The sequence below is a fragment of the Ctenopharyngodon idella genome, chromosome 20 (assembly GCF_019924925.1).
Source record: "Ctenopharyngodon idella isolate HZGC_01 chromosome 20, HZGC01, whole genome shotgun sequence".
Taxonomy (NCBI): domain Eukaryota; kingdom Metazoa; phylum Chordata; class Actinopteri; order Cypriniformes; family Xenocyprididae; genus Ctenopharyngodon; species Ctenopharyngodon idella.
In genome coordinates, this window is record NC_067239.1 from 20,409,747 (window position 1) to 20,422,613 (window position 12,867).

At 36.1% G+C, this 12,867-nt stretch overlaps 1 protein-coding gene across 5 annotated transcripts in view; it reads left to right on the forward strand.

Moving 5' to 3' along the window:
• myt1la (myelin transcription factor 1-like, a) overlaps positions 1–10,058 on the forward strand; it is a 67,427-nt gene extending 57,369 nt beyond the window's left edge. For 3 of the 5 annotated variants that reach the window (XM_051876113.1, XM_051876115.1, XM_051876116.1), the window contains exons 14-23: positions 1,607–1,725; positions 2,421–2,489; positions 2,593–2,655; positions 2,757–2,840; positions 3,068–3,289; positions 4,189–4,280; positions 4,384–4,487; positions 4,568–4,711; positions 6,537–6,599; positions 7,302–10,058. In XM_051876113.1, the coding sequence (XP_051732073.1) occupies positions 1,607–1,725; positions 2,421–2,489; positions 2,593–2,655; positions 2,757–2,840; positions 3,068–3,289; positions 4,189–4,280; positions 4,384–4,487; positions 4,568–4,711; positions 6,537–6,599; positions 7,302–7,442 (1,101 nt within the window). In that variant the 3' untranslated portion in view covers positions 7,443–10,058. The remainder of the gene's footprint in view (positions 1–1,606; positions 1,726–2,420; positions 2,490–2,592; positions 2,656–2,756; positions 2,841–3,067; positions 3,290–4,188; positions 4,281–4,383; positions 4,488–4,567; positions 4,712–6,536; positions 6,600–7,301) is intronic. The other 2 variants (XM_051876117.1, XM_051876118.1) reach the window with 1 other exon arrangement.
• The last annotated feature ends 2,809 nt before the right edge of the window (positions 10,059–12,867 follow it).

The following is a 12,867-nucleotide window of genomic DNA, read 5'->3' on the forward strand; positions in this document are numbered from 1 at the left end:
ACTATAAAATTGTGACTATTAAAATTCCTAAGAGGCGACTTCTCTTTGGTTGTTCACATCTTTCACCAGGCGTTTTGCTTTTTGTTAGAAACTAACTTGGTTGGTAGAGGAGTGCTAGTCATTGTAGGATTACTGTTTACTGCTTATATGTTCAGCCCACTTCCAAAGCAATCCGTAGGCAGAGGCTTAGTCTTCTCCATTTTCTTTACACTGCATTCGAGCACAATAACCTATTTATAATATAAAATTGTTTATCTGTAAAGTGTTGCTGGGGGCACAATTTAGTAATATCTAAATAGCTGCTTTGTCCTTGTGTAAACCTTAAACAGTAAACTAGTTAAAGGAATAGTACACCCCAAAATAAAAATTATCCCATAATTTACTCACCCTCAAGCCATTCTAGTTGTATGACTTTCAGCCGAACACAATCAGAGTTATATTAAATAATATAATGGCATTGAATAGCGTCAATAAATATTGAAGCTCCAAAAAGCACATCCATCCATCATAAAAGTAATCCATACGACTCCAGGGGGTTAATAAATGCCTTCTGAAGCAAAGTGATGGGGTTTTTTTATAAGAAAAATAACTGTATTTAAAACTTTATAAACTATAATCACTGGCTTCCGGGAACGGCCATGCGCGCAATCATGAGAGAGTCAAGTTCCAGCAGAAGGGTGACCTCTGACCCGACATATGATGTAGGACGTTGCTCCTCTTCTCTTATATCGACATTTTTCTTTAAAGCTTCTTGTTTTAGACTTCTAATTCATGACCAGTGTTTTGTTTTACTCTATTCTCTGCACTTCTGCATTCGTCAGTTCTCAGCTAAGCTACGTCCTACGTCGGGTCAGAGGTCACCTTTCCACCGGAACTTGACTAGCTTGTGAATGCACGTACGGCCGTTGCCGCAAAGTCAGTGATTGTAGTTTACAAATTTTTAAATATGGATATTTTTCTTACAAAAATCCATTGCTTCACTTCAGAAGGCATTTATTAACCCATTGGAGTCATATGAATTACATTTATGGATGCGCTTTTTGGAGCTTCAAATACTCTCCAAAATATTTTTTAATATAACTCTGATTGTGTTCGGCTTAAAGAAGAAAGTCATATACATCTAGGATGGCTTGAGGTGAGTAAATGAATGCATTACTTTCATTTTTTGAACTATTCCTTTAAGGAAGCTGTATTTCCTCCTATTGTAGTGATTTGAAGGACGGTAGGACTGAAAGGACATCTAGTGTACAGTGCTGGTACTGCATGCCTTCATTTCACCAGTGATTATGACTTGAAATAGGAATTTTCCTCTGTTAATTAGTCATTAATGAACCCCCAGACTTAAACTGTTGTTATTATTATTTCAAAAGGGATTTGATGTTTTTGCTAAATTGTTGGGGAATTTGAATTCATGCAAATTAGGCTGTATGAGAGTTTTTTTTTTGTTATTTTTTGCTCAGTGTTATAATAACATGGAATTCTTTTATATTTGAACTGCACCGTATATTATGAAATTACTATCAGGCCATTGTACAATTCTTCCTTTTATTCTGCATCATAACATGCATTGAAATCTCTCTTTTTCTTTCTCCATCCTCATTTTCAGGATGACCTGGACCCCTTTCAGGATCTATTAGAAGAGCAGCAGTATTCAGGAGACGTGTCCCTCCCCAGCCCCAAACACAAATATGCTCCCTGCAAGGAGAGCAAGAAGGAGCTCCTCACGTAAGCATAGCATCTGTACTGGATAGGGACTATTCCCTGTTGTTTACACAGGATGCTATAGATCAATTTTTAATATGACAGTGTGTCCTTTGTACACTACCAATGTTTTCTAAAGAAATTAATACTTTTAATGAGCTAGGATGCATTAAATGCATAATATTACAAAAGATTTCTATTTCAATGCTGTTTTCTTTTTACTTTCTATTCATCAAAGAATCCTGAAAAAAAAAAAAAATCCACAAAAATATTAAGCAGCACACCTGTTTTCAACATTGATAATAATACGAAATGTTTCTTAAAGCACCAAATCAGAATATTAGAATGATTTCTGAAGGATCATGTGACACTGATCACTGATTTACTGACACCTAGCGCTGTGGACGCATCAAGTAAAAGCAAAATCTTTTATTTAGCAATGCCATTTGTAAAAATGTACAATTCACAGTCAGCTATGATTAATTCATTCAAGATCAAGTTAGTAGTGTTCAGCTGGTCATATGATCTCAGCATCCATGTAAAATAAAACTGTTTTTATTAGGCTACTAATTAAAGTGTATGTGATTTTAAATATATTTTTTCCAAAGTACAGTTCATTTATTTGTATGTAAAACTTTTTAATGATAAAAATGACCCTGAGTGCACCCTAGTAGCAGCTGTACAAGTATACCACGTCTCATACCAAATCCTCTCTTAAGGCTATCAAGCTGCCAACTGGCTGACAAGGGCATGCGTGGTATGATGACATCTAACTCCCAGGATCTGAAGTAAGCCCTCACGCTCTCGTGTTTACACAGCACCTCAGTTGACCCTCAAAATGAGGTCTGTCTGAGGTTACACTAATCTTTTTCATGTTTTCATTGCTTGCAGGTGTCCTACTCCTGGCTGTGATGGCTCTGGGCATATCACAGGCAACTATGCCTCACATAGAAGGTGAAGACTCACAAATACGCACATTAAAATTTTATTTAATACTTCACATAACGTTTTGACCACCAGTGGATTAAAAAAAAAAATGTTTTCTTGCCCTTAAGTCTGTCCGGCTGTCCTCGGGCAAAGAAGAGTGGTATTAAAATAATGCACAGTAAGGAGGACAAGGATGACCAGGAGCCAATCAGGTGCATTTTCTTTAAATTCCTTCAGATATCCAAAGTAACTGAAGTGTGAATGTTGCTTGCAGTAACTTACAGGAGTGAAGTCGAAATCGACCAGTTGAGGAGAATTGTAGTAGGAACTTTTGTGTGTGTGTGTGTGTGTGTGTGTGTGTGTGTGTGTGTGTGTGTGCATGGCTACTCGCTCTTGCTTGTGTGTGTGAACTCGTCCCTGCTGTGCCTCATGTCTTTAGGTGTCCAGTGCCAGGCTGTGATGGCCAGGGTCATGTGACAGGGAAGTATGCATCCCACCGCAGTGCATCCGGCTGCCCGCTGGCCGCCAAGCGTCAGAAAGATGGTTATGTGAACGGAGCGCCTTTCTCCTGGAAGTCTGGCAAGACAGACGGCATGACCTGCCCCACCCCAGGCTGCGATGGCTCTGGCCACGTCAGTGGCAGCTTTCTCACTCACCGAAGGTACACCAGTGTGGGATTGCTTCTCAGCAAGGCCATCATACATTTCCTTAATCAGTATTTTTGCATTGTTTTTCAATAAAAATGTCTTAACTGAAACTATTAAAATTGCTTTCGATAATTGAAATAAAGCTGAAATAAAATAAATATTACATGAACTTTAAAAACATTAGGAATGTTGCTTTGGAAACTAACTGAAATAAATAAGATAACGTTAAAGTACTAAAATGATTAAATTTAAAACTGAAATAAAAATAATTTAAATCTAAATAGAAAAAACAACAACACACAAATTACAAAACACACCAAAATTACTAAAGCTAAAAAAAATATATAATTTGAAAATTAAAATGAAAAATTCAAAGCTAATTCAAAATATTAACAAATACTATAATAGTATATAAATAGTACTAAAATAACATATTAAGACAAATAATTGTCTTAATACACAGGATATTAAGAAAATCAATATTTATTTTTCTTACCACATTGACATTCTTTCTTCTTATTTTAATTATAAATAATAAAAATGTTTTTTTTTAAGGTTAAGGGATTTTTATGTTTACGCTTAGAGCAAGAAAAAAAAGAAACAAGAAAAAGTAAGAAAAATACAGTTAATTCAAGATATACAGTATTCACCAAAAACATATTATCACACAATAATTTGTATAAGTAAATTTAAGGATGTTTAGATAAAGACAAGATAAAGACAAAAGACAGACAAAAATATAAAAAATGATATTTTGAAGTGTGTTTAATCTCTTACATACTTTGAAGCAGTAAATGTATGTGAATCGTTTAATGTTTTTCTTAGCCCTGAAAAATAAAGTAACATTTTTTTATCATAATGTTTAAATCTGAGAATTAAAAATAATGATCTATTTCTATTTGTATGTCTGTAGTCTGTCTGGCTGTCCCCGTGCCACATCTGCTATGAAGAAAGCTAGGATGACGGGGGTTGAAATGCTCACAATCAAGCAGAGAGCAAGTAAAGGTACATCATTTTTCTTTTATTATATAATTAATAATGAAATTACATCAATTTTCTCACCATCAGTGGCATTTTTAACAGTGAATTTCTCCATGTTCCCTTCCAGGCATAGAAAATGATGAAGAGATAAAACAACTGGATGAGGAAATCAAAGACCTGAACGAATCAAACAATCAAGTAGAGTCAGACATGATAAAATTAAGGACTCAAGTAAGAACATTTGCCATCTATCAAATCAGGCTTTGGCCATGTGTTCAGTCACAGAGATGCCTTTGTCTCTCTCCTGCCAGATCACCACCATGGAGACTAACCTGAAGTCCATCGAGGAGGAGAACAAGGCCATAGAACAGCAGAATGATTCGCTGCTGCATGAGCTCGCCAACCTCAGCCAGTCCCTCATCAACAGCCTCGCTAACATCCAGCTCCCTCATATGGTAAGCGCCAACAGACACGTGGCTTCATATAGGGGTAAGAAAATATAAGTGATCAAGGGGACTACAAATCAGGATTCAAATGTTTAACAATTATTTACAGGAAGGAAGTCCTGTGAATCTGAATAAATTCAAACGAGTTATTAAAGTTTGTTAATGTATGACATACAGTAAATGTTTATCTGCATAGAATAGTCTTTTAGATCATATAAACTGCCTCTTGTTGAAAGCCAGGGCCTGAGTCTGCATATCAGACGCTACGACTAGGGATGAAATTCCGGTTTCTATTGTTTCTCCCATCTGCTTCTTTATGTCTGTTGTTGAGTTCCTCGCAGTTCCATATGCTTCTGTGCTGAGGTCACTCCCCTTTACCGACCATTGTAGAAAAACAACCTCCACTACAACGACTGCTTTTCAGTTGAGTAACAACATGGCCGCTGTGGATCAGATGGTCCAACATGATGGAATCACAGTGCCTTCATATACACATTGAAACGGGGCGCAATTGGAAAAGCCTTGTTCAAATGTGGCAGCCATGTTAGTAAACAACTGAAACATGTCTTCTTGAATATGGCTCCTGAATTCTCCACCCCCACTATTGATGGATGCTATTTAGAGTGCGCACGAGGGGTCCTCAAGCTGCACTAACATCAGACGACTGTTGCCTATTCATGTGTCATGCCGCTCAACTAAAACTTGCACTGCAAAAAATTATGTACTTCCTAAGTATTTTTGTCTTTCCTATTACAAATATCTAAAATTTCTTAAATCAAGCTACATATGGGGTCAGAAAAATAATCTTGTTTTCCTTTTAAATTAAAGGGTTAGTTCACCCAAAATGGAAAAAAATTGTCGTTCCAAACCCTTAAGACTTTTGTTCATCTTCAAAACACAAATTAAGATCCTTTACATGAAATCTGAGAGATTTCTGTCCCTCCATTGACAGCTACGCAACTACCACTTTGTCACTTGAAAAAGTTCATAAAGAAATCGTAAAACTAATCCATATGAATCGAGCAGTTTAGTCCAAATTTACTGAAGAGACATGATCACTTTATATGATGAACAGATTTAATTTAGGCTTTTATTCACATGAACATTGTTCAGCGAACATAAACAGAAGCTCCATCGTACTTGCTTGATGCGCGAGAATAAACCTCATTGGTTTTCGCGGAGGCTCAAACGTGCTGCGTAACGCACGAGAATGAACCTCGTTGGTTCTCACACGTCAAGCAAACATGCTTGAGCTTCTGTTTACCATATCTGATGTGTTCGTTGATGAAAGTTTTTATGTGAATAAAAGCCTAAATTCAATCTGTTCATCATATAAAGCGATTGTCTCTTCAGAAAATTTGGACTAAACAGCTCAATTCATATTGATTACTTTTACGATCTCTTTATGAACTTTTTGAAGCGTCAAAGTGGTAGTTGCACAGACTGTCAATGGAGGGACAGAAATCACTCAGATTTAATGATTAAAATATCTTCATTTGTGTTTCGAAGATGAATGAAAGGCTTACGGGAACGACATGAGGGTGAGTAAATTCACTTTTTTTTTATTTTTCTGAACCCATTGGCATATACGTTGTCTTATTTTATGCTTAAACTCACTTCATTTTGAGCTTTTTTTGTTTAGAAAACATCTTAAGGTATTTTTAGATATTTGTACTGGAAAACAAGACAAAAATACAGAGAAAGAACAAATTTTTGCAGTGTGGTGTTCTGTACTTCCACATGTAAAGTCGAGTATGTCAGTTTTATTGAGACCACTGACCTCTGGCTTTTAGCCGGGCTAATAGTCTTTTCTCTACACCTCTCCCTTCTATAGAAACCGATGCCACTGAAAGAGGCCCCTGTTAAAAATTACTGCTGTTTACAGATGCCCCACAGAGTAAGAGATTCATTTTCCATAGTCTAACTTTATCCTTCTCCTCACTATCATTTTCCTCCCCCTAGTCCTCCCCCTTTTGTAACACACAGTACGATGTGTATGCATCACGAAGGTCCATACATATTACCAGAGTGTATCAGTGCCACACATATTGACATAATCTACTTCAGGGTATAGCGATAAGAAAGCTGGGGTTGCAATATGAGCCATATTTATTTATTTTTTTTGGTAGTAAACTCATGTTATTATCGTAAAACACATTATTTTATCAGGCACAGTGATGCTCATCGATATATGTCTGCTACTCATGGCGATCTGTTTGATATCACTTGTGAATGCCAGTATTACTTACATACTCATGAGCATGAAACTCACACCAGTGCATGCATACATAATGTATGTGCATTAATTTTTTTGTTATCCATCAGATATATATTTTTAGAAACAGTGCAGTAGTCCTACGTTTGATTTTGACCAACAAACAGTGACCATTTTGGTCAAGCCCTGCATTTCCAGAGATGTATTTCCTATAAAAACCCTAGCTTAACTAGCTGATATTTAGCTTTAAAGGCAGCGTTGTGGGTTCATTCCTCCCTGAAATATCCTCTTTTCCCTTCCCTTTCTGTCTTAATTGTGTGTTTGATTGAACATATTATGATTGATTTGTCTTCAACCTCCAATGATCCCTGATCTGTTCCGCAGGAGCCGATGAACGAGCAAAACTTTGACACTTATGTGAGCACTTTGACAGATATGTATACTCACCAGGACCAGTACCAGAGCCCGGAGAACAAGGCCCTCTTGGAGAACATAAAGCAAGCGGTTCAAGGCATCCAAGTGTAGCTTTGCGATTGGCCGAGTCATGGGGTCATGTGATCAGAGTGTTAAGAAACGATAAGAAACAAAAGAAACCCATCATGTAAAAAGTATGGATAACTAGTATGATTTTTTTGCTGCTGTAATTTATTGTATTATTTGGCATTATTTATGATTCTGTTATGCTTTTGACAAAAAATACATAACTTATTTGTTGCCTTGCTTTATGATGACGACTACCAATGGCAAATGTTTTGAGGAACATTCATGTTTTGTACATTTTTCATATGACCTGACATAATGTGATGTACTGTTTATAGCTGCTAATGTATGCACATTTTAGTGTATATGTATTTATTAATTGTAAACAAAAACCATCCATTATTTTAAATCTAAAGAGGTGCAGAGGGGATACACTGAGGGAATGTAAGGGCAATCAGCTTAGATCTGAGCTTCTCTTTATGGAACTAATGGGAACTAATGTGCTGTGCAGGCTGTTCAATGGGTGTACAGTGGTACATTTTTGTGGTTCGATTTTGGGTACATTTTGTAACAATATTAAGAAACGTTGTCTTTTGGTTTCGGAATCATATTTATAGTGGTCAGTGTGGGCACTCTAATGCAGTATGTGTATTGTTTAATTTTTTGCTTGTTTTAGTTTTTTTTTCTTTTCGTTTTAATTCCCAAAATAGATGGAAAAATAGAAAAAAAAATTGTGAATGCGAACATCATGACACGGAAACTCACTGGTGTAAATCCCAAGAAATATTTCATAATTTCTCAAATATGTCCGTTCTCTAAATGTAACGCCCGGCTGCTTGAGGCCAATAACTACAGAAAATTTCAAGGAGACAATCCAACATTAATTATTAATTTAATGATCGTAAAATGTTAGTGGTAGTATGATAGAATATCAGCAATATATGACAACGAATCAATCATTTATTTAGATATGGGATGCAAAAGTTTGGGTATATGCAATTTCTTATTCTTACCATAGTAGAAAGCTGATGAATCTTTTTACTAAATGTAAAGTATTAAGTTTTATATAAATCTTTTAATACAGTCATGTTTTAGGGTTTAAACATGGGTGATCAAGTCCAAAAGGATGAATGCATTATGATTTAACATTTCTCATGTTCGATTTTGCACAGGGACACCTTTGTTTCCATGTTTTGGTGTTTTTATTTGTTTCAGGAGACCAAGGAGGTGCCCAGATGTTTGAATTGTGGGAAGTTTTTTTTTTTTTTTTCTTCTTCTTCTTTTTTTCTTTGAAGAAAGTAAATCTGTGTGTGAATGTTAGTTTACCAGTGTGCTGGATATACAGGGTTAATGTCACCATCCATACGTCATTGTGTCATAGTAATGGAGCACTTGTCTTGTAGATTTTGTCCAAGCAATCATGTAGAGACTCATCTGGTCACGAGTTCACAACAAATACAACTATATCAGCAATGCAAACTCATCATATTACAATTAATGAACTCCAATCAGTTATACACAGTATTAAGAGAGGTCAGCTTGCCTTCTGTGGTTACCTGCGATTCACTTTCATTGATTCTTTTTTACGTTTATAAGAAATCAGCGGCACTTTAAGCTCTAAGAATCATGGAAATTGAAGCAGGACTCATTTTTGAAACGGCGTGGCACGGGGTCTAGATTACGGTAGTGTGTGGGCAGTCACGACCAGTTCATATTACTCCATAATATCTTAAGGACATGTACAGTTATAGTCTGGGAACCCCACGTTCATCTTCATTTAGTCAAAGCCCATTGAAAGCATCAAGCAAAGTCAGAAATAGGGCCGATTTTAAGTGGTGGATTTTAAAGTTGTATGTATTTATCAAGCATGAGTCAAAGCTGTCACAGTGATTTTTTTTAGTGTGAAATGACTTTGGTTGATGCTGATGCTCTATGTGGGGCTTCGTTTCGGAAATCTATTATTTTGTATTATTAAGACTAGCATTGTGTTTTCCGGGAGCTCATGCAAATGGTGCTAGTCACTCTTGTTTATCATTCTGTAATATCCAGACATCTCCTCCCCAACCACAGCACATTTCTCTCTCCGAAAGCTTTGTGTATGCAGCTAATTTCCAAGATAGTAACGCTTTTAACACACTGATAGCAAAATACAATATCCTCTCATCCACTATCATAACTGATTTGACAGGAAAAGGGATTTTAAGCACAATTCCGCTGCTCATTTTCAGTTGGCACATATTGTACTATCTACTTCAAAAGGTTATCTGTGACTATTTAAATAGAAACTATCTATGGTGTCACATGCTTGAATGCAGAATACTTTTCTTATTAATAATTGTGAAATCATCAGGTTACAAGTTTCCATTTCAAATGGATTTTAATTAACCATTTTAAACCAGGATTTTTCTATTAAAAAATAAAGAAGCATAGCTTTCTTAATGTCTCTTGCTCTCTTCCTCTATCCAGCTCTTTAGCTATCTTTTCTCTCTTATTTTATTTTTCAACCACATGGCATGATTTCTGTTGGTATGATACTTTTTTTGCTCTAAGTGTTTAAGATCACAAGTTGCAGTGATATTTCATTTTGAAATTGTGAACTTTGTACAATTTTTATCATGCTGGTGTTGACATCTCTTACTCAATAAAACTTGTGTTGCCACATTACATGTCCCTTTTATTCGACATATAGTTTGTAATGACTTTTTAAAATTATGTTACTTACGTAATTACTTGGATTACATCAAGAAGGTCTATAATACATGGAGTAAACAATCTGTTAGCATTTATCTCAGTGGCAGTTGCTTGATTGGTGCAGAATGCAGATCCCCCAAAAGTACAGTTCCATCTGATCATGCATCAAAGGCAGCAGAGATGGAAAAATTATTCATTACAGTCATTTTCAAAACAGAAATCTGTTACTGTTACAAAACATCTACAATAATATAATAAAATACTTGAGATTTATATGTTGCTTGGTCATGTGTTTGTCATTCTCAGGTACTTTTGATTGTCTTTTTACCATTGTGTAAATGAGCTATAATTGATAGTCATTGTGTCAGAGCTTAAGCAGAGTGTATTTCGGAAAGTCTGGCATACCCTCTATACAAAATATTGTATAGATATTGAGGTTCTAAAAAGGCAAAAATTGAACATTTAAACTGATGCTGGTTAAACCCAATCCACACACACGATAGAATCAGCATCTTTCAAGTCACTGCATGTTTGGATCAAACTGTTTATCATGTTTATCAAACTGGCTAAGTTTTGCGCTTCCTGATGGCCTTGTGGGCAGTGTGCTGACATCTGGTGCAGTTGCGTACCAAGAACCTTGAATTGAACATTTAAACAGATGCTGGTTAAAGTCCATCCACACAGAGAATAGAATCAGCAACTTTTATATCAGTCCATCAACATCTCTCATCATTTGGGGGAGTTTCTAATATTTATGAGTTTCTAATATTTATCAGACTGGCTCTGTCTCACATTTTCCAATGGCTTTGTGGACAGTGTGCTGACTTCTGGTGCAGTTGTGTACAAAGAATCCTAGGTTTGAGTCCAGGCTCATGGATTTTGACAGCTGTATATTTTTTTATAATCAAAAAGAATCCATACATTTTTCAAAAAGAATCGCTACTTTCCCAAAAATAATTGCTACTTTCTTAAAAAAGAATCGCTACATTTTCAAAAAGAATCACTACTTTTCCCCAAAAGATTCGCTACTTTCCAAAAAATAAATCGCTACTTTTCCCAAAAAGAATCGCTACTTTCCTCAAAAAGAATCGCTACATTTCCTCAAAAAGAATCGCTACATTTTCAATAAAAGAATGGCTACTTTTCCCCAAAAAAAATCATGAAAGGCAAAAAATGAACATTTAAAACGATTCTGGTTAAAGTCCATCCACACAGAGGATAGAATCAGCATCTTTTAAGTCACTGCATCAACATCTCTCATCATTTGCAGGGGGGAACGGATTTCGACAGCTGTATATTTGCTGTCGAATTCTGTTCCCCCCCGCCAATGAGATTCTAAAAAGACAAAAATTGAACATTTAAACAGATGCTGGTCCATCCACACAGAGAATAGAATCAGCATCTTTTAAGTCAGTGCATCAACATCTCTCATCATTTGGGGGGAGTTTCTAATATTTATGAGTTTCTAATATTTATCAGACTGGCTCTGTCTAACACTTTCCAATGGCTTTGTGGACAGTGTGCTGACCTCTGGTGCAGTTGCGTACAAAGAATCCTAGGTTTGAGTTCAGGCTCATGGATTTTGACAGCTGTATATTTTTTTATAATAAAAAAGAATTGTTAAATTTTTCAAAAAGAATCGCTACTTTCCTCAAAAAGACTCGTTACATTTTTCAAAAAGATTTACTACTTTCCCAAAAATAATCGCTACTTTCTTAAAAAAGAATCGCTACTTTCCAAAAAGAATCGCTACATTTTCAAAAAGAATAGCTACTTTCTTAAAAAAGAATCGCTACTTTCCAAAAAGAATCGCTACATTTTCAAAAAGAATTGCTACTTTTCCCCAAAAGATTCACTACTTTCCAAAAAATAAATCGCTACTTTTCCCAAAAAGAATCGCTACTTTTCCCAAAAAGAATCGCTAATTTCCTAAAAAAGAATCGCTACATTTCCTCAGAAAGAATCGCTACATTTTCAATAAAAGAATGGCTACTTTTCCCAAAAAAAATCATGAAAGGCAAAAAATGAACATTTAAACTGATTCTGGTTAAACTCCATCCACACAGAGGATGGAATCATCATCTTTTAAGTCAGTGCATCAACATCTCTCATTATTTGCGGGGGGGAACGAATTTCGACAGTGTATATTTGCTGTAGAATTCTGTTCCCCCCCGCCCATAAGATTCTAAAAAGGCAAAAATTGAACATTTAAACTGATGTTGGTTAAAGTCCAACCACACAGAGGATAGAATCAGCATCTTTTAAGTCACTGCATCAACATCTCTCATCATCTGCAGGGGGGAACGGATTTCTACAGCTGTATATTGGTTTAGTCTTGCACTTCCCAATGGCTTTGTGGACAGTGCACTAACTTCTGGTGCAGTTGCGTACAAAGAATCCTAGGCTCGAGTCCAGGCTTGTGTAACTTTCTGGATCCTGTCTGCCTTCTCTCACCAATTTTGCTTCCTGTCAACATATTTAATATCATTATAAATGGCAAAAAGGCAGAAAATGAACATTTAAACTGATGCTGGTTAAAGTCCATCCACACACAGGATAGAATCAGCATCTTTTAAGTCAGTGCATCAACATCTCTCATTATTTGGGGGGGGGACGGATTTCAACAGCTGTATATTTGCCGTCGATTTCTGTCCCCCCCCCCCCTCCCCACGAGTTTCTAATATTCATCAAAATGGCTCAGTCTTGCACTTCCCGATGATTTTGTGGACAGTGCGCTGACCTCTGGTGCAGTTGTGTATAAAGAATTCTAAGTTTGAAT